The following is a 21055-nucleotide window of genomic DNA, read 5'->3' on the forward strand; positions in this document are numbered from 1 at the left end:
AATTAATGTGAAGAGTGGAAAGGATTGGGGATGTACAAAGATTTTTTTTGGGGGGGGGAGGGAATCAGTCTACCCCATGACATAAGGGGGAGGACGTAGTTTGATAGCCACAGGGAAGAAGGTTCTCCTGTGGCATTCTTCACTGCGTCTTGGTGGAACCAGTCTGTTGCGGAAGGTACTCCTCGGGTTGACTCTAGTGTCATGGAGGGGGTGAGCCGTATTGTCCAAAATGCTCTACAGTTTGAGGAGCATCCTCCCCTCCAAGACCACCATCCCAGATGGGTGGTTGTTGAAGTTGATAATGTGCAGACAGCATATCATTGATCTGGACTTGACAAAGTGGGTCAACTAAGCGGACGTTAATCAGGCTTTGCATTCCTCAATAGCACATGTTCCATTGTTGCCCAGTTTAAGCTCCAGTATATATTTCCACTTGCGAGCTGATTTTCTGAATTCATCCTGTTAACCAGAAGGCGTATCCGTCACTTAGAAGGCCACTGATGCATTGTTTCATGAGGGGGTTGTTCCCAAGGTTACACAAGCATCACCCAACCCACCCACCCCGCCCCCCTCCCCCTGGCAAGATTGTCCACCAAGATTGCAGTTTTATACACTTACCTCCAATTTTGGACCTTAGAGGGTTTGAGAATACAGGCATTCACATCCAGCATTATTAAGTTGTAGGGCAGACGGTGGCACAGTGGTAGAGTTGCTGCCTTACAGCACCAGTGGACCCTGGGTTCGATCCTGACCATTGGTGCTGTCTGAACGGAGTTTGTACCTTCTCCCCGTGATGTTTTCTCCAGGATCCTCCCACATTCCAAAGACTTACAGGTTTATAGGTTAATTGGCTTGGTATAAGTGTAAATTGTCCCAAGTGTGAGTTGGATAGTGTTAAGAGTGCGGGGAACGCTGGTCGGTGGGCCGAAGGGCCTGTTTCCGCGCTGTATTTCTTAGTTAAACTAAACTAAACTGCTCTCATTTCATTACACTCGGTGTAGTAAACCTCACAGAAACAGGCCCCTTGGCCTGCAAATCTATTGCAGGATTTAGGAATGGGCAACAAGTGCTAGCAGCACAAGGTATGCACCCGTCCTGTGAATAAAACATGATGCACTCATTCCTTCTCTGCCCTGCTTCATTTAACGTATCACATTCTAACTGCTGTCGTGAGTGAAGGAGTTTTCCCTGAACGCTCTTTTTCTGGATTTACCAGTGACTGCTTTGATTCTGTTTCCTCTGGCCTTGGACTTGTTGGATGTGGAAATCATTTTCCTATATCTGCTTTTCTCAATCCTGTTATAATATTAACAAGCTCAACTGGGTCACCTCTCAGACTTCTCTTTGCTTAGAAAACCAAGCCCAATCTGTTCAATGTTTCCTGTTGCTTCTACCCTCGAGGTTACTCAGTAAATCAATTTCTACACTCCCCTCCCCTATCCGATCTTTAATTTATACAACTGGAACTGCGTGTGGTGCTTTGAAGGGCTCCAGCTCAGAATTTTGTCTTCCTTGATCCTTTCCTGTGTCTTATCCCATTTAAATTAAATTATAATTTCTAAAACTATTACAAATAACTGGAAAAAAATGCATTGATCAGATTTCGCACATAAACAGTGATAACAGACAGATTAAAGGAAGTTCATTTGATCCGTGTTTTTCCTCACTAATGAGTTGAATTGAGGCAACGTGTTGCCGGCAGCATAGCAGAAAATCATCAAAAAAAGTCGTTCTCAGCTTACCTGTATAGAAGAAACAGCAGAAACCAGCGATGCAACTGGCACACTGACATTTGTTTTTCTCTCGTTTATCATATTGTTCGCAGTGTACTATGTTTACATATTCTGTTGTGCTGCAGCAAGTAAGAATTTCATTGTTCTATCTGGGACATGTGACAATAAAACTCCCTTCACTCTTGAATTGCCAAGTCAAAATTTTACAAGAACAGCAATGCTTGCATGAAAGCCAATTCTCAAATGGGTCTCCATTAATGCACGTTGAAAATTGCAAGTACTTTACTGAAAAAATGAATGAATAATGATTAACTTTCAATTTGCTACAGTTTAGACAATTCCTGTATGAAACATCATACTGAAAGTCAGGGAGATAGATATCTAAACTGGATACACTACCATTTCCCACAGTGATGTCTAAAACATTAAGAGGTGGATACTTCGTTTGGACTAACCTGCAGCATCCTGCAGTTGGCCGAAAATAAAAATACTGCAGATCCTAGAAATCCAAAGCTAAAATAAAAAATGCTGGGAATACTCAATAGGTTTGGATGTTTCATCCTTCCACCTTGCTTCTACTGAAAACAAATGCGATTTGCTCTTCTCCTCAATTCTGATAGACCTGGATCTGTAACATTGACTATTTATCTGTCTACAGATGCTATCTGACTCTGAATATTTTCAGCATTTTCTGTTTTTATCTCCCACTCCTGGTAGCTGATGAGTCTCACTTCGGTAACCAGGTTTTTTTTCTCAAGAGTGAAAGAACACGTGCACATGTCTATCCTGATCAGTGAGTGCAGTCACAGATCTTGACCACCCCCATGAGTTTCCTTGGCTATCAGGCTCTAGCTTTAAACTCCTGGCAGTTTTAAGATTGAATCCTTAAAGAATTTCTGGAGATAAAAGGTGATCAAAGTCCATATCTTGTAGCTGTGCTATTAAACTCACTTAGATGTGGAAACTGAAGGAACGGCAACGCATGAAAGACAAAACTCAAATGGACCAAAGGTGACTCCATCATCCAAGTCTAATGAGCAACAACCGAATTACCCATAATAATGACAGCTTGCTGGCATTGCAGTTCCTGAGAGAAAGGAATATCCTGGGGCTAGTTAGATGCAATAAAGGAGAATCTGACATTATGCAATAACTTCAATGGAGCAGGAAACATTGATCTCCATAATACTCGAAATCCACATCACAGATTGTCCATTTGTTTTACTGTGTGGTCATCACAAATGCACAGCCTTTATTCAAGATGTAAGTAACAGTCATTTGAATCTATTCTGGCCAAGGGGAAGGAATAGATAAATGCAACAAAAAAAGTTTCATCATAAAATGTAGCTCCAGATTTTAAAGATGAGCTCATTTTCAGAGATAAATTAATGCAGTATTAGTAATTATTTGTTGAATATGAAACTGGTGATGACAAAATGGGTGTTTTACAACTGTAGATGCTGTTTGGAATTTTCATTTGTTCTGTGCCTTTATATTTTTGCTTTATATTCTTAGCCTTTCTGTGCAGTGGTCTTAGTTGTTCCATTGTAGCACCGATCAGGCTGATGTGGTTATTCCCTACAATAAACCTGAAACACCTCATACCTGCTTTGCTTTAGTACTACTTTGACTATAGCAGACACTTTGAAAGCACATTTCGTCATTGCTGGACAGCTGCAGATTGAAGTTCAGTTATGATATGAGTAAGCAATAGAAGCTGAAAATCTTAGTAGCCCTGTCTCACGGTGCGAGCTGACCCACGAGGTACCCCGCGTGAAAGACTCGTGGTTGTGTACGGGATTCCAAGTGTATGATCAAGAGTTGAACCGAGTTCCCACGTGTATGACAAGTTTGCCGTTTACTTGTCATTTCTGCGATGTTCCAAGTTCGTCTCCCGAGTTACTCTTGAGCCAACCTTGAATGAAGGTCTGTTTTAATAAGCAACAGTGTTAAAGAAGACATCTCCATCCTGCGGCTTTGATTTAAAGATAGAATGCAGAGAATGTGCATTAAGATTAGTACGGATGTCAGGGGTTATGGGGAGAAGGCAGGAGAATGGGGTTAGGAGGGAGAGATAGATCAGCCATGATTGAATGGCAGAGTAAACCGAATGGGCCGAATGGCCTTATTCTGTTCCGATCACTTACGATCTTTTGAATGTAGGGATAAAAACTTTTGTGTGAGACCTGCAAAAGATCCCATGGGGAAAATTTGGTGAGATCTCCTTGTGCCAAAACCAATAGTCATCTTTAACCATTATCCACAATATCTGGCCATCATCTCATTGCCGTTAATGGGATTTTATTTTCCTGCAAACCAGCTTCTATATTTGCTGCATTACAATAAATACACTTTGCCTATTGGCAAAGTATTTTTGATGACCTTGCAGTATGATGTGGTGTTAAATAAGTAAAGTTCTTCCTACTTCAGGAAAGTTGAGGCAAGAACGTGCCACAAATCTTTCAAGACAAAAAAAATGCTTTGCTTTGATGTGCTGTATTAAAAATAGCCAAAATTATAAAGGGCAGTGCAGGTTAATAAAATATGAAACCCAGCTTACTAAGGCCAAGGTTGACAAAGCTATGGATGAATATTTCATTAATTTTCGGAAACTGTCTCCATTCAGCGACTGTCACGTGAGAAAGGAACATGCTTTGCAAGCTTATGTTGGCTTTCTAATAGGCTGTTTGCAGTTTTTCTAAAGCAATTGAATCACCTTTGTCACTATTATTGTTAGGATAAATTCTTTCTGCATTTCTTGAGCAAAACACGCTCAAAACATGGTCCGCACCCAAAATGTCAGCTATCCATTCCCTCCGCAGATGCTGTCTGACCTGCCGAGTTACTCCAGCACTCCTGTTTTTGCTTAAAATTCCAGCATCTGCAGTTCCATGTGATTCAATGTCTGTGTGCAATGTTAGACCCATGCTTTTAATGTCTACCCCTTTAGGATTTTACAAAGATAAAACACCGACAAAAATCTCTTCAGGTATGGTACTTATTTGTCACATGTACCGAGCTAGAGTGAAATTCAGTTTATTCAGTGTATACAGTTCAGTACAAGTATCCATATACATTAGCATTTAGTTATAGCTTGAACCACCGCAATGTGTTGAGCGATCCTCTCTATTTGGAAAGAAGCTAGTGTTAAACTAAAGCTGTCCATTATTCCCAGGGCTGGGGTTTGATGTTTGCACATATTCAGTCAGTAAATCCAATGATAGACCATATGATTCTTTAACAAGCTCAAGGGAGCAAAGTGCAAGCCCAGGTCTTGAGTGAGCTGCTAATTTCAGACCTGACCAATTTATGTATTACATTTCCATGCATTTATGAATTTTTGCATAAGCCAGTTGTATTGTCAGATCAAAACTGTTGACCTCTGACGGGATGAATTTAAGACCAACCGCCTTGTTTTATCAATTTAACCTTCCATGATGGTTAGATTATCTTTCCAATGTATCTCATTACCACTAGACTTCAGGATTTCGGTCATATATTTTTCCATTCTAACTGTATCTGTTCACACATTCAATGGAGCTTTCTCTACCGCTAATCAGAAAGGACCATCATAGTCCTTTGATTACTTGTAATGAATTTCTGAAATAGAATTGAAAAGTATGTATAACAATTTTGATTCATTGCTAAAAAAAATCTAATCTGAAGCTCCAAATGATAAAAGTATGTGAAGGAAATGAAGGGGCAGCACAGTGACCCAGCGATTATAGCTCCAGGAACCTGTTTTTTGTTTGTATCTTGGGTTCTCTCTGTGTGGAGTTTGCATGTTCCTGCCATGACACTGTACGTAGACACAAAAAGCTGGAGGAACTCAGCAGGTCAGACAGCATCTCTGGAGAAAAAGAATAAATGACATTTCGGGTTGAGGCGCTTCTTCTGAGCTTTTTGTGTCTATCTTTGATTTAAACTAGCATCTGCAGTTCCTTCCCACACATGACCCTGTGGGTTTCAGCCGAGTACTCTGGCTTCCTCCCTTATCCCAAATATGTGCTGGAAGATTCAAGTGGCCACTGAAATTGACTCTTTAGTTAGGGAATTGACAAAAAACTTACTTGGGAATTGTTGAGAGGGAGAATAAGATGAGGGACTACTGGGAAATAAGGAGAGGGGAGTATAACTGATGGATTTGTTTTGTTGGTAGCTGGCATAGACTCAGAGGCTGAATGGTATCCCTCTGTGTTGTAATAAATAAGTCAGGTGGAAAAACAAATGGGGATCAGCCAATAACAGATTGGAGCCCAGTGTGAAACTTTCCATTCAGGATGCCTCATTTATCACCTATGGTGCAAAGACTTACTGTTTATAAATTTGATCGTGATGGTCTAGTTAAAAATGACAGAGTACAGATTGTGCAATATTATGTCGTTGTGCACCAGAATAGGAAGTGAGGGAGAGAGCAGGTGAAGGGACACGTGTGTATTCAGTAGGTGTCGCCACCCCCAGCTCTCTGCAATAGATTGAGTGAAACCTACCGCATGAAAAAGGCCCTTTGGCCCCCCCGAGGCCATACTGACCATCGACCCACCCATTCAAACTACCTATACACCATAGAAGCAACATACGAGGCCTATTAGCTTACAAACCTGCACGTATTTGGAATGAGGGAGGAAACCAGAGCACCCGGAGGAAACCCACGTGGTCACAGGGAGAACGTGCTAGCTCCACACAGACAGCATCTGACTTCAGGATCTAATCCATGTCCCAGGCCCTGTGAGGCAGGAGTTGAAGAAGATGGAGTCTACTAACTGCTCATAATTGTGTGAATTCATCTGACACATTTTCAACTTCTAATTTTCCATTTCCTTGACCTTGTTCCCCCTAATCTCCCCCCACCATTTTTCATGGTACTTTCAACTTTCTCTATATTGTGCTAATGTGATTTTAGCTTCTTTAATCCACATATACCCATTTCTCTTGGGATAACCATGTATTGAGCTTCACTTGGCAAGTTTAGTTTATTTGTCCCATACTACTTGGCTCATTTTTACCATTTTCTTTACATAGACTTATTGACAAAATAATTTTGCAAAATGACTCCCAACCCGTGCAATGTTAGCTCTAATAATCCTGCCCCAGTTTTCCTCTGACCTTTTTTAGTTTTGTTTAATGCTTCTTTTTCGAACATGTTTTTTCTTCGATTTTGATCTTATTTCCCATAGCTTTGATCGGCGACTTGATTGGCCCTCAAGTTCAACAGCCCTGTACAGCATGTAGCACTTTCCATAGAGACTTGGCAGAAGTTCAGTCCAGAAGCCTTGTTTAGAGAGGCAATATTCCATGGAGGTGTCTGACCAGATGTGTGGAAACTATAGGAGTGGTGCAATGGGATGTTGAACTTCTCGAGGGCTGGCTGGTGGTACAGATAGTGAAGTGGGTCACATACTGTATGCAACTGTACAGTGAAATTCTATTTGCATATATTACACATGTGTGCGCTGCCATTTTTTGCGGCATTATTCAAAGTCCAAAGCCCGGTCGGCCCGCGCGCTCGATGTACTGGCGCAATTACCGCGAACCAACGTCCCTCACCTTGCACACCAATCTTTGTGTCCCGGGGGCACCTCCTGCAGCCTACCTTGAAGGCGCTTGAGGCATTAGCCCAGTTCACCATCCTACCGGCTCACTCCTAGCACCCGGAATCTGCAGCAACCTCCCGGTTACGCCATCCGATAAGCCTTCGGGCTGGTTCCCGGTTATCTGCGAGCCTGTGGGTCAGGTCCCGCTGACTGAAGAGCCTTCTGGGTGGGCACGGTGGCTGGCAAGGCCTCTCCGCAAGGCACCTTGGGAAGGCCTGTCCCGTGGCACCTTGAGAAGGCCTCCACCACGTTGTGGTGGGAGTATGGAGTCGGGTGAGCCCAGGTACTAAACGGACAGTCCCAGAGCAAGGGCGGAAGCTGAGCTGGCCACCAGTGTTCAAATGCCCCCTGACTATCACCTTATCCAGCTCTAAAATCACCAAACCTCCAACACATCCAAGCCATTCTTGAACTTTACAATCATTGGAAAGTTCCCCCTTTCCTTAAAAGCTGCACGACTCTAAAGTCTTAGAAACATAATCTGCTACATCATACAACACTGAGGGACAGGGAACTGAAGATACTGGAATCTTGAGGAAAACACAAAGTGCTGGAGGAACTTGTACAACGCTTCATTCATTATGAAGTAATGCATCACCTGCCCTATCAAGAATAGTGCCACAGTGATTGTGTGCGCTACAGCAAAGCAGAGAGCCTTGCATTCATTTAATGCCCTTCACAAGCTTAAGATGGCCCAAAGCAATATTTCTACAAAATAAATTAGTACTGTGGTTTTCAATGTGCGTACATGTAGCCCCTAACGAATAGTTTCCTGATAATGAATGGATAATATTTGAGCAATTTTGGCTGTAGGAATATTCACCAGAATACAGGGAACTGCACTCATTGAATAGTGACATGGTCCAACTGAATGTCTCGAAGGGGCCCCAACTTAACAGTGGTATAAAAAGGAGCAGGAATGATTCAAACTGGTGATGTTCGAGTCTCTCTTTCTTTCTGTGAGAAATAATGCCACGAAGAGCCGACCTGGAGTGTTGGAAAGCCGAAGAGTGTTGGAAGGATGAGCTCTATTATTACCATCTACCCTCAAGGTTATTATGAAGGTTTGGGATATTTTCCAAGTGTATTCGTGCTTGTGCCAGAACAGGGACCACAGACCCCTAGACCTTTGTACCATTAAGCAAACAACTATTTAATTGTGTGACACAAGAGACTGCAGCTGCTGGGATCTTGAGCATGAAGCAAACTGCTGGAATAACTTAGAGGGTGGAGAAGAATGCGGAAGGAAATTAGAGAGTTGACGTGCTGAGGTCGGCACTCTTAGAAACATAGAAACATAGAAATTAGGTGCAGGAGTAGGCCATTCGGCCCTTCGAGCCTGCACCGCCATTCAATATGATCATGGCTGATCATCCAACTCAGTATCCCGTACCTGCCTTCTCTCCATACCCCCTGATCCCCCTTAGCCACAAGGGCCACATCTAACTCCCTCTTAAATATAGCCAATGAACTGGCCTCAACTACCCTCTGTGGCAGAGAGTTCCAGAGATTCACCACTCTCTGCGTGAAAAAAGTTCTTCTCATCTCGGTTTTAAAGGATTTCCCCTTTATCCTTAAGCTGTGACCCCTTGTCCTGGACTTCCCTAACATCGGGAACAATCTTCCTGCATCCAGCCTGTCCAACCCCTTAAGAATTTTGTAAGTTTCTATAAGATCCCCTCTCAATCTTCTAAATTCTAGAGAGTATAAACCAAGTCTATCCAGTCTTTCTTCATAAGACAGTCCTGACATCCCAGGAATCAGTCTGGTGAACCGTCTCTGCACTCCCTCTATGGCAATAATGTCCTTCCTCAGATTTGGAGACCAAAACTGTACGCAATACTCCAGGTGTGGTCTCACCAAGACCCTGTACAACTGCAGTAGAACCTCTCTGCTCCTATACTCAAATCCTTTTGCAATGAAAGCTAACATACCATTCGCTTTCTTTACTGCCTGCTGCACCTGCATGCCTACCTTCAATGACTGGTGTACCATGACACCCAGGTCTCGCTGCATCTCCCCCTTTCCCAATCGGCCACCATTTAGATAATAGTCTGCTTTCCTATTTTTGCCACCAAAATGGATAACCTCACATTTATCCACATTATACTGCATCTGCCAAACATTTGCCCACTCACCCAGCCTATCCAAGTCACCCTGCAGTCTCCTAGCATCCTCCTCACAGCTAACACTGCCCCCCAGCTTAGTGTCATCCGCAAACTTGGAGATATTGCCTTCAATTCCCTCATCCAGATCATTAATATATATTGTAAATAGCTGGGGTCCCAGTACTGAGCCTTGGGGTACCCCACTAGTCACTGCCTGCCATTGTGAAAAGGACCCGTTTACTCCTACTCTTTGCTTCCTGTTTGCCAGCCAGTTCTCTATCCACATCAATACTGAACCCCCAATGCCTTGTGCTTTAAGTTTGTATACTAATTTCTTATGTGGGACCTTGTCGAAAGCCTTCTGGAAGTCCAGATACACCACATCCACTGGTTCTCCCCTATCCACGCTACTAGTTACATCCTCGAAAAATTCTATAAGATTCGTCAGACATGATTTACCTTTCGTAAATCCATGCTGACTTTGTCCAATGATTTCACCACTTTCCAAATGTGCTGCTATCCCATCTTTAATAACTGGCTCTAGCAGTTTCCCCACTACCGATGTTAGACTAACTGGTCTGTAATTCCCCATTTTCTCTCTCCCTCCCTTCTTAAAAAGTGGGGTTACGTTTGCTACCCGCCAATCTTCAGGAACTACTCCAGAATCTAAAGAGTTTTGAAAGATTATTACTAATGCATCCACTATTTCTGGGGCTACTTCCTTAAGTACTCTGGGATGCAGCCTATCTGGCCCTGGGGATTTATCGGCCTTTAATCCATTCAATTTACCCAACACCACTTCCCGGCTAACCTGGATTTCACTCAATTCCTCCAACTCCTTTGACTCGCGGTCCCCTGCTATTTCCGGCAAATTATTTATGTCTTCCTTAGTGAAGACGGAACCAAAGTAGTTATTCAATTGGTCCGCCATATCCTTGTTCCCCATGATCAACTCCCCTGTTTCTGACTGCAAGGGACCTACATTTGTTTTAACTAATCTCTTTCTTTTCACATATCTATAAAAACTTTTGCAGTCAGTTTTTATGTTCCCTGCCAGTTTTCTTTCATATTCTATTTTTCCTTTCCTAATTAAGCCCTTTGTCCTCCTCTGCTGGTCTTTGAATTTCTCCCAGTCCTCCGGTATGCTGCTTTTTCTGGCTAATTTGTACGCATCATCCTTCGCTTTGATACTATCCCTGATTTCCCTTGTTATCCATGGATGTACTACCTTCCCTGATTTATTCTTTTGCCAAACTGGGATGAACAATTTTTGTAGTTCATCCATGCAGTCTTTAAATGTCTTCCATTTAATGTCTTCATTTGGACTCTTAGCTCTAAATGCTTCAGGTGTTCAGAAATTATTGCTTTTCTTTCCACTCACAGAGGAAGAGGCCCCCTGAAAAATACATCCGATGTCATCAATGCGGCCAAAACAATTTCCGATTCTGGCAACAGGATGGATGCATTGGTGCGCCAGATCGCAAACCAGGTAGGCATTCTTTATCACTTCCAGATGATCCCCACACTCTCTCTCTCTCGAGCAAAGTCATTGTACTGTTGCAGATTCTCAGCTGATGACCTGCTGTTGCAATCTACTCTTTTTATCATTCACTTTGTGTGGGTTTAGACATTAAGACAAAGCATTATTGACCCATCTCTAGTACCCAGTGAGAAGGTAAAAGGACTTCTACTTGAATTGCTACAATTAGTCATAGAGTCTTACAGTGTGGAAACAGGCCATTTGGCCCAACTTGCCCGCATCGGCCAACATGTCCCATCTACACTAGTCCCACCTGCCTGCATTTGGCCCATATCCCTATAAACCCGCCCTAAGAATTCACCTGTGTAAATGTTTCTTAAACATTGCGATAATACCTGCCTCAACTACCTCTTCCGGAAGCTCGTTCCATACACTCACCACCCTTTGCATGAAAAAGTTTCCCCCACAGGTTCCTGTTAACTCTTTCCCCCCTCAACTTAAATTTATGTCCTCTGCATCGCGATCCCCCTACTCTGGGCAGAGACTCTGTGCATCTACCCGATCTATTCCTCTCATGATTTTGTCCGGTGGCGTAGCGGTAAAGTTGCTGTCTTACAGTGCTTGCAGAGGCAGAGTTCCGCGTTCAATCCCGATTACGGATGCTGTTTGTAAGGCATTTATCTACGACCTTACTATGACCGCATGGGTTTCCTCCAAAACTTCTAAGATGTGGGGGTTTGTAGGCTAATTGGCTTAGTAAAATTGTAATTTGTCCCTTGTGTGTGTAGGATAGTGTTAATGTACGAGGTGATCATTGGTCGGTGTGGACTCGGTGGGCCGAAGGACCGCTCTGTATCTCTACACCAAAGATACCAGAGGCTAATGTTCCTTATATCTTATAGGCAAAATAAATAAAGGCAAATATAATTGCCTTTATGGCTTATGTACATCATGAGTTGCTTAAATAAAAGTTGCTTCTGATCCATGAGAGAACTTTGAAATCTATTAGGTAGACAAAAGTGCTGGAGAAACTCAGCGGGTGCAGCAGCATCTATGGAGCGAAGAAAATAGGCAACGTTTCGGGCTGAAACCTTTCTTCAGACTATTACCTCTATCTTGCCTCACACACACAGAAACACACACATACCGTTCCTCCACAACACCGATTAAACCAAAGATCATAGAATGTTTATGGCCCAGAGAACCTTTCATTGCGCATTGTCACTCATTTTATACGGAATTTCCCTTTTTAATAAAAAAAAAAGAAGCACCTTATTTATTATAAACAAAGATCATAATGGTCTATCATAGAAGGCTAAGATAGACCAAGATAAACTCCTGCAAAATCCAATGGACTGACGTGGATTAAACTGCGAGAGGCTTAACAGAGGTCGGGGTCTTATTCCCAAAATGGCGGAAGTGACGTTCCGTTGCTTACCTCACGTCAGTCCATTGGATTTTTTAGGAGTGATCTATCTTGCTCCTCTAGTATCTTTGCTCTACACTAAGCGAAATTTAAACCGATTGAATTGTAACATTTAATATAGATTTATTTTCTGTACAGATTCATCCCTTTGAACTCGATTAGTAGATACTGCCTTCAAAATCAGTTACTTCCTCAAATAGTTATTTTTTAATAAATGCAGTTAATTTTATCTCTAAACCTTCTTATCTCTGCTGTCATTTTCCTATTTGGACCAGGGATTCATTTACCTCTGAAGTAAAAGACCTTTGTCTGTTAATACTGTGGACTATTGATTTGGTTGTGTTTGATTTCATCATCCAACACTGTCTCAATATTAACCCTATTCCTTCCAAATATGCTCAGCTGCTCCAATGCTTCTCTTTCATCCATCTATATTAACCCCATTATTTTTCACTTACTTTTCAATCACAGGGTAGTCCATATCTGGAATGAGTTGCCAGAAGAAGCTATAGAAGCGGATACAATAACAGCTTTTAAACAACTTTTGTTGCCTGCTATCCAAAGAAAAGATTACACATTATTATAATCAACCCTTCCACAGTCTACTACTGTAGTAGTACATGTAAGATTTAATGTAAGATAAAGTCCTATAAAGTCCGATTAAAGATAGATCATAGGTCTCTAATGAGGTAGATGGGAAATTAAAGCCACTCTCTAGCTGGTGAGAGAACTGTTCAGTTACGTGATAACAACTGGAAAGAAACTGTTCCTGAATCTGCAGATATGCGTTTTTAAACTTATGTATCTCTTGTTTAATGGGAGAGGGAAATAAAGGGAGTGACCAGAGGAGACTGGTCCTTGATTATGCGAGTGTCCTTGCCAAGGCAGCGTTAAGTGGGGATGATTCAATGGAAAGGAGGTTGGTTTGTGTCATGGTCTGGGCTACCTCCACAATTCTCTGCAATTTCTTGCGGTTTTGGATGGAGCTGTTCCCAAACCATGGAACATTTGGACAGATATAGGGATGGGAAGGGTTTAGATAGATATAAGCTAAATACAAATAAAGGGGAGGAGCTCAATGAGCCACCTTGGTTACATGGACAAGATGGGCCTAAAGGTTTGTTTCCGTTTATGACTCGATGATTCTATAGCCTCAGCTGTTCCTGTACTTTCTGTTTTCGTTTTAGTTTTTAAAGGTATAGCACGGAATCAGGCCCTTCGGCCCACCGTGTCCGTGCCGACCAGCGATCCCCGCACATTAACATTATCCTTCACACACTGGGGACAATTTTACAGATACACCAAGCCAATTAACCTACAAACCTGCTTGCCATTAGAATGTGGGAGGAAACGGAAGATCTCGGAGAAAACCCACGCAGGTCACGGGGAGAACGTACAAACTCCCTATGGCACCCGTTGTCGGGATTGAGCCCGGGTCTCCGGCGCTGCAAACGCTGTAAGCAGCAACTCTACCGCTGTGCCGCCATGTCACGTTTTTTTTCTCTATATAACCCCCGTTGCATAGTGTTAGAGTTTGAAACCAGTTCTTCATTAAGGCAATTAATTAGGATTTGAGAGGCCATTTGGTTAAGTTGCTGTGTGAAATTATAATTGCCAGCAGATAAACAATGACAATTTTTTTTTTAAAAATCACATAATTCTCCACAAATAACCATCCCAAAGGGTAGTAAATCTCCCCAGCGGACGTGGCTATTCATGGCTCAGGAAGATTAAAATAAAAATGGATTTTAGATTAAAATAAAAATGTCCAGTGACTAGATACCAGAAAAAAGATGGGTGTAAATTGATAGAAGCTCAAGATAAAACATGACAATTAACAGCAAGATTGTAAGAGTTCCTATATTTATGTAAAATGGAAAGATGGAGAAGAATAAATGTAGGTCTATTAAGAAGCAAAGGTTAGAAAAATATACTAGAGAATAAAGAAAGAATTTAAGGCATTAAACAAATATTTAGTTTTTCCCTTCACAGTGGAAGGCACAATAAATGTAAGGGTTTAATGAGGAACATAATAGTAGTAAATAGGAAAAAAAAATGCCAAACAAATGTTTAGACTAAAGACTAACAACTGCAATGGTTCTGACAGATACGTTCTCTGGATCTAAAATATCCCACTGAAGAGGTCGTGGGTACATTAATGGTAATCTTCTAAAACAGTTTCTGGAATAGCACCCGTTGAACATAAAATAAACCCACTCCAGGCAACCCTTGCCGCAGGGAGAGGGGGGAGTGCAGTTGCGTTGCGGGAAAATGAGCCGTATCACAATTTGCCATCACGCAAGGTCACATCATCTGCCCTCCATGTGTTTAAATACACGTGTTGGAAAAAAAAGTACATTTTGTGTTGATGTATTTACTTATTTTTACACAAATTCCAAGAGAGCAAACTGCAGCTTATATCTCAAATTGCGGCTGGTGGTTTGTGAGTTCTGTAAAGGCGAATATCCATTATGTAAACATCTTTGTTTACATAATGGAGGTTGTGTATTGACTAGTTAACCTGGTCACAGTTGTCATTAAATACTGTAATCTCTTATTACAGGTCTATAGGCAGGGCACAGAAAATCGCAATGGAATGGTTGAATGAAGGGGAAATCATACTTGACATATATAATTTTGCTTTTTGCTGATGTAACTACCAAGGAAAAATAAATTGAACCAGCGAGATGTAATATATTTGAATTTTTAAATGCATTTCAGCAAGTGCAGTGATATTGATTGTTCTATTCAAACATTAACATAAAATAAGTATTAGGAGTAATAGATTAACAGAGAGAAACAAAAGATGTTTTAGATATTCTCAGCATATTAGGTAGAATTTATAGTATTAACATTTTCATCTTAAATAGAATTAACATTTTCAATCTCATGTAGTCATAGAGTGATAGTGTAGAAAAGAGGCCCTCCTTCCCAACTTGCCCACACCGGCCAACATGTCCCAGCTACACTCGTCCCACCTGTCAGCCCATATCCCTCCAAACCTTTCCTATCCATGTATCCATGTTTCTGTTTAATGTTTAAATAGAATGTGATTCAATGTGATCCCACCATCATTCACATCTTCCCATCCCCACCCCTTTCCGCATTCCACAATGGACCGCTTCCCCTGCAACTCCTTGGTTCACTTAACCCTTCCCATCCAAACCAGATGTTTCCCAGATGATGCCTGGATTAGGTGATATGGATAGATCTTGATCGTTTGCTCTGGAATGCCAGAGGTTGCAGGGAGACCTGATGGAAGTATACAACATTATAAGAAGCATAGATAGATAGTCAGAACCATTTTCCCTGGATGGAAAAAAAACAATACCAGAGGGTACAGGTTTAAGGTGAGAAGGGCAAAGTTTCAAGGAGATGTGCAGTGCAAATATTTTTACACAGAGGATGGTGAGTGCCTGGAACATGCTGCAGAGGGTGGTGGTTGAGGCAGATACGATTGTGGGCATTTAAGAAACTTTTGGATAGGCACATAGATATGCAGGGAATTGAGGGATATGGATTATGTGCAGGCAAATAAGAGATGGTCAGTATCATGTTTGGCACAAATACAGTGGGCCGAAGGGCCTGTTCATGTGCTCTACAGTTCTATATTCAATAACCTGAGTTTTTCTAACATATTCTGGCCTAACAACAAAGGAGAGGGCTGGTTACTGGACGTAAGACAAAGGGAAGAAATAAATGCATAATTTTGAGGTTGACGGGTGTTTGCAAGTGGGATGTTGCAAGGATCAGTGCTGGGGCCTTAACTGTTTACAATCCATATTAATGACGGAAGTGAAAGGACAGAGGGCAGCGTATTCAAGTTTGCTTATGAAACAAAGTCAGGTGAGAAAGTGAAGGTGACGGAGATACAATGCTTATGCAAATGATTTTTGCAGGCTAAGTGGATAGGTAAGAATATGGCAAATGTGGTATCATGTTGAAAAATATCAATAGTTTTGGTACAAAAAGCAGATAAAAAACAGAATATGACCGTATGCGTGTGTTGCTAGGGAGGTGAGCATTTATTCCTCATACTTAATTTCCTTTTTAAAGCTGTCTTCTGACCCATACCTATCATAGAGTCATCGAATTGCACACAAACAGACTCTTACGCTCAACTTGTCCATGTTGACCAAGTGCCCATTGAAGCTAGTCCTATTTGTCCACATTCGACCCATATCCTTCAAAATCTTTCTGGTCCATATACCTGTCCAAATGCCTTTTTAAATGCTGCTACAATCTGCATAAACTACTTCCACTGCCCTTGGTCCATATACTCACCACAATTTATACGAAAAAGTTGCCACTCTGGTTTCTATTAAATCGTTTCCCTCCCACCTTAAACGTATGCTTTCTTACTCCCAAACCCTGGAAAAAAGACTGTGCGTTCATATTATAAAATAAACCTGAAGGAACCTGTTTGGATCATCAAGCCTGTTGACTGCCATAGCTCCAAACCCAAACACTTCCTCAATCCTAACATGGCCCAAAGAGTTGAAATCTCTAAGTGAGATGAGAGTGAATGCTCTTGACATCAAGGCAGTAACCATTATTTCATTGTGTATGGCATTATGGTGGCCTGGTCAACTGAAATGAATTGGCACGGAAAGGAAAACATCCCAGTCTCAGGACACCATTTCAGGAGTTCCTCAAGGCAGTGTACTAGGCTTAATCATCTTCAGCTTCTTCATTTATGAACTTTCTTCCATCATAAGATCAGAAGTGGGGATTTTTGCTGAGGATTGCTTAGTGATCAATTCCTCTCGCAATTCATCAACAAATTAAGTAGTCAATGCATTCATGCAACGAGATGTAAACAACATTAAGGCGATGACCATCTCCAACAAGAAAACATCTAACCATTTGTACTGGACATTCAAAGGGCATTAACATCACTGATTTTCCCAACATCTTTCACCATTGGGGATCACCATGGACCAGAAACCTAAGCCAATTAGCCAGAGATATACAGCGATTACAAGAACAGGTCAGTGACTGGGTATCCAGCAGCAAATGATTCATCTCCTGATACACAAAGTCTTTCTGTACCTTAAAGGCTCAAGTCAGGTGTAATGCAATATTCTCCTCTTCATGATTCAAGAGACATTTATTGCCACATGCACCAATTGGTACAGTGAAATTTGGGTTCACCATACAGCCATACAAATAAAAAAAGAACAAAACACGATAGTATTTTAACATAAACATCCCCTACACAGCGGAATCAAAGTTTCCTCCTGTGAGGGAGGGCCCAAAGTTCAGTCATCCTCCTCTTTGATGTACACCCGTGGTCGGGGCCTCCCGAGCCCTCCGCTGTCGCCGCTACGGGTGGCCCGATGCTCAGGCCCTCTCGCCAGGATGATGGAACTTCGACGTCGGAACGGGAGAACAACCTCAGCGGCTTGGACCCCCGAATCGGCCACTTCCTACCGGAGTCCGCGGCTCCCGAAGTCCACAGGCCGTGCCGAGTGGAGACCCACGCTGGCGGCCCTTAGCAAAGGGCCCCAGGGCTCCGCGATGTTGAAGTCAGCGCCGCCCGCGCTGGAAGCTCTTCAAACCACAGCCCCGCGATGTTGTTGCAGCAGGCCCAACACTCCGGAGCTTCAAACGGCGATCCAAGGCGAGGCATTGCCCGCTCCGCGATGTATCCAGCGCTGCAATGCCGCTGCTGGAGCTCTGGTCCGGTCCCCGGCAGGAAAGGCCGCACCAATTCATTTGGTAGGCCGCGAGGAGGATGGGGGCGAGGATGCGACTCGGAGAATAGTCACATCCTCGCCAGGAGGTGACGGTTCCCACCTTACCCTACCCCCCTCCCCCTCCCCTTCTCTGGATAAGTGCAGTATCAATAAATGTCATGAATCTTGACACCATCCAAGTTAAAGTGACCTTAACCTTGAGCCCCCCCCATCCACCACCCTAAATATTGCTTCCACCCACAATGCACAGTGGCTGCAGGGTGTACCATCTTCAAAATGCACCATTGCCCAGCACCCTCTGACAACATCTCCCCAGCTCGCTATCGCCACCAACAGGAAGAAAGAGTGCAGTAGACACATGGGAACCACTACCAACCTGTAGGTCGCCTTCATGTCACATACTGTTTTGAGTTAGAAATATATTGCTGCTCTTTCATTGTTTATGGCCTGAATCGTGGAGCTCCCTATCCAACAACACTGTGGGAATACCGTCACCAGGCAAAACGCAGCAGTTTATGAATTCGGCTCACCACTATTTTTTCAAGGGAAATTATGAATAGGCAGTAAATACTAACCTTAACACTGAAGCTGATGTCCCAAAAGTGGAAACATATAGACCGCAGCAATCCCGTACTTGAAAGAACTGAGTCAGCTTACATTGCTACCGTCACCATTGCAATCCAGTGATAACTGGGGATAGCTGTAATCTTCTGCAATGTGCAAATCGCAGATTGCTGGACAAGTTGCTAAGGATATTGTAGACCCAGTCCTGAAAGCTGCGACAAGGAACACAGGTCTTGAAATCGGTCAGTACATATCAGAGAAGCCAGTGTTGGGCAGATAAATATTGTGCATTGTTAAGCTTATCGATTGACAAGTCAAGAAAATTTCATTTCATATGTACTGACAACAGGACAATGACATTCTTATTCGTAACAGCATTAATATGCCTGCAAACACAAGCTACATAAATAAAATATAGACAATAGACAATAGGTGCAGGAGTAGACCATTTGGCCCTTCGAGCCAGCAGCGCCATTCAATATGATCATGACTCATCACCCACAATCAGTATCCCTTTCCTGCTTTCTCGCCATATCCCCTGACTCTGCTATCTAACTCTCTCTTGAAAGCATCCAGAGAATTGGCCTCCACTGCTTTCTGAGGCAGAGAATTCCACAGATTCACAACTCTCTGGGTGAAAACGTTTTTCCTCATCTCCGTTCTAAATGGCCTTCCCCTAATTCTTAAACTGTGGCCCTTGGTTCTGGATTCCCCCAACATTGGGAACATGTTTCCTGCCTCACATGATTGAACATGTGTCAAATTCCTTAATAATCTTATATTTTTCAATAAGATATCCTCTCATCCTTCTAAATTCCAGAGTATACGTTCAGCCGCTCCATTCTATCAACATACGACAGTCCCACCATCCAAGGAATTAACCTTGTGCACCTACGCTGCACTACCTCAATAGCAAGAATGTCCTTCCTTAAATTTGGAGACCAAAACTGCACACAATACTCCAGTGTGGTCTCACTAGGGCCCTGTACAACTGCAGAAGGACCTCTTTGCTCCTATACTCAACTCCTCTTGTTATGAAGGCCAACATGTCATTAGCTTTCTTCACTGCCTGCTGTACCTGCATGCTTACTTTCAGTGACTGATGAACAAGGACCCCCAGGTCTCGTTGTACTTCCCCTTTTCCCAACTTGACACCTTTCAGATAATAATCTGCCTTCTTGTTTTTGCCACCTAAGTGGATAACCTCACATTTATCCACATTAAACTGCATCTGCCCACTCACCCAACCTGTCCAAGTCACCCAGCATCCTCATAGCATCCTCCTCACAGTTCACACTGCCACCCAGCTTTGTATAATAAATAAAAATGTAATGACCACAATACTAATGCAAAACAAAAACAAATTCCAAAGACAGTCCATAAAAGAAAACAAGACAAAAGTTGTCTGAAATGCCATGCTTGGAAATGTGAGGAAGTCGGGCTTAATAGTATTTGTCAAAAACAAATGGATGTAAATGCAACAGGGGAAATATTGTAAGGCTATGGAAAAATGACTAGAGGACTAATTAAATGGCTTTGTGATGGGTTATGTGGCTTCTTCTAGGCCGCTCAATCTGTGATTCTCAGTTTATGTAAAACTAAATGTGTTTTAAAATGCAAGCTTGCAAATTTTTCTGTCATTAGCAGCATAAAAAATTGAAACAGCGAGAAAACTAGTATATTATCTAACCCTGTATTTATTTTAAGAAGAGTTTGTAATAAATTGTACTCCATCCTGCTTTGTACATCTGCTGAAAGGGAGAAACAGCTGTCACTTTAGGTCTTGAGCAGAGCTATGAAATTTAGATAACTGCCCGTGCATACATCCACTACTCAATGTTGGAATAATAAATAGAAGCAGAAACTGCTGAGTTTATGAACTAAATTGCTGTAGAAAAAAATATGAATTTTATAGATTAATTTTGGACCTATTCAGCTGGGAGAAGGAGACATACATTCGTTTTTCACACAGATGGTACTACAAATACACCCCTCCTAAAGTGTATCAGGTGCATTCCCCATCTTCCCCTGAGCGCATTTATTTTTGTATGTGGCTGCAGGTGTTTGTTTACATATTGTTGATCATGAGTAATTAAAAAAAAAAAAACATGGACAGCACAGTGGCTCAGTGGTAGAGTTACTGCCTTACAGCTCCAGAGACCCGGGTTCGATCCCGATTTCCAGTGCTTGCCTGTATGGAGTTTGTACGTTCTCCCCATGACCTGTGTGGACTTTCTCCGAGATGTTCGGTTTCCTCCCACACTCCAAAGACGTACAGGTTTGGAGGTTAATTGGCTTGGTGTACGTGTAAATTGTCCCTAGTGTGTGTAGGATAACGCTAAGAGTGTGGGGATTGCTGGGCGGTGCGGATTCGGTGGGCCGAAGGGCCTGTTTCTGCACTGTTTCTCTAAACTAAGCTAAACTAGAGTTAGGGAATCAAGATACGTAAAC

At 42.4% G+C, this 21055-nt stretch overlaps 1 protein-coding gene across 2 annotated transcripts in view; it reads left to right on the forward strand.

The window, feature by feature from the left end:
* LOC129704214 (catenin alpha-3-like) overlaps nucleotides 1-21055 on the forward strand; it is a 959161-nt gene that overhangs the window by 915637 nt on the left and 22469 nt on the right. For both annotated transcript variants that reach the window (XM_055647177.1, XM_055647178.1), the window contains one exon: nucleotides 10819-10924. In XM_055647177.1, the coding sequence (XP_055503152.1) occupies nucleotides 10819-10924 (106 nt within the window). The remainder of the gene's footprint in view (nucleotides 1-10818; nucleotides 10925-21055) is intronic.

Source organism: Leucoraja erinacea, chromosome 15 (genome assembly GCF_028641065.1).
Source record: "Leucoraja erinacea ecotype New England chromosome 15, Leri_hhj_1, whole genome shotgun sequence".
Taxonomy (NCBI): domain Eukaryota; kingdom Metazoa; phylum Chordata; class Chondrichthyes; order Rajiformes; family Rajidae; genus Leucoraja; species Leucoraja erinaceus.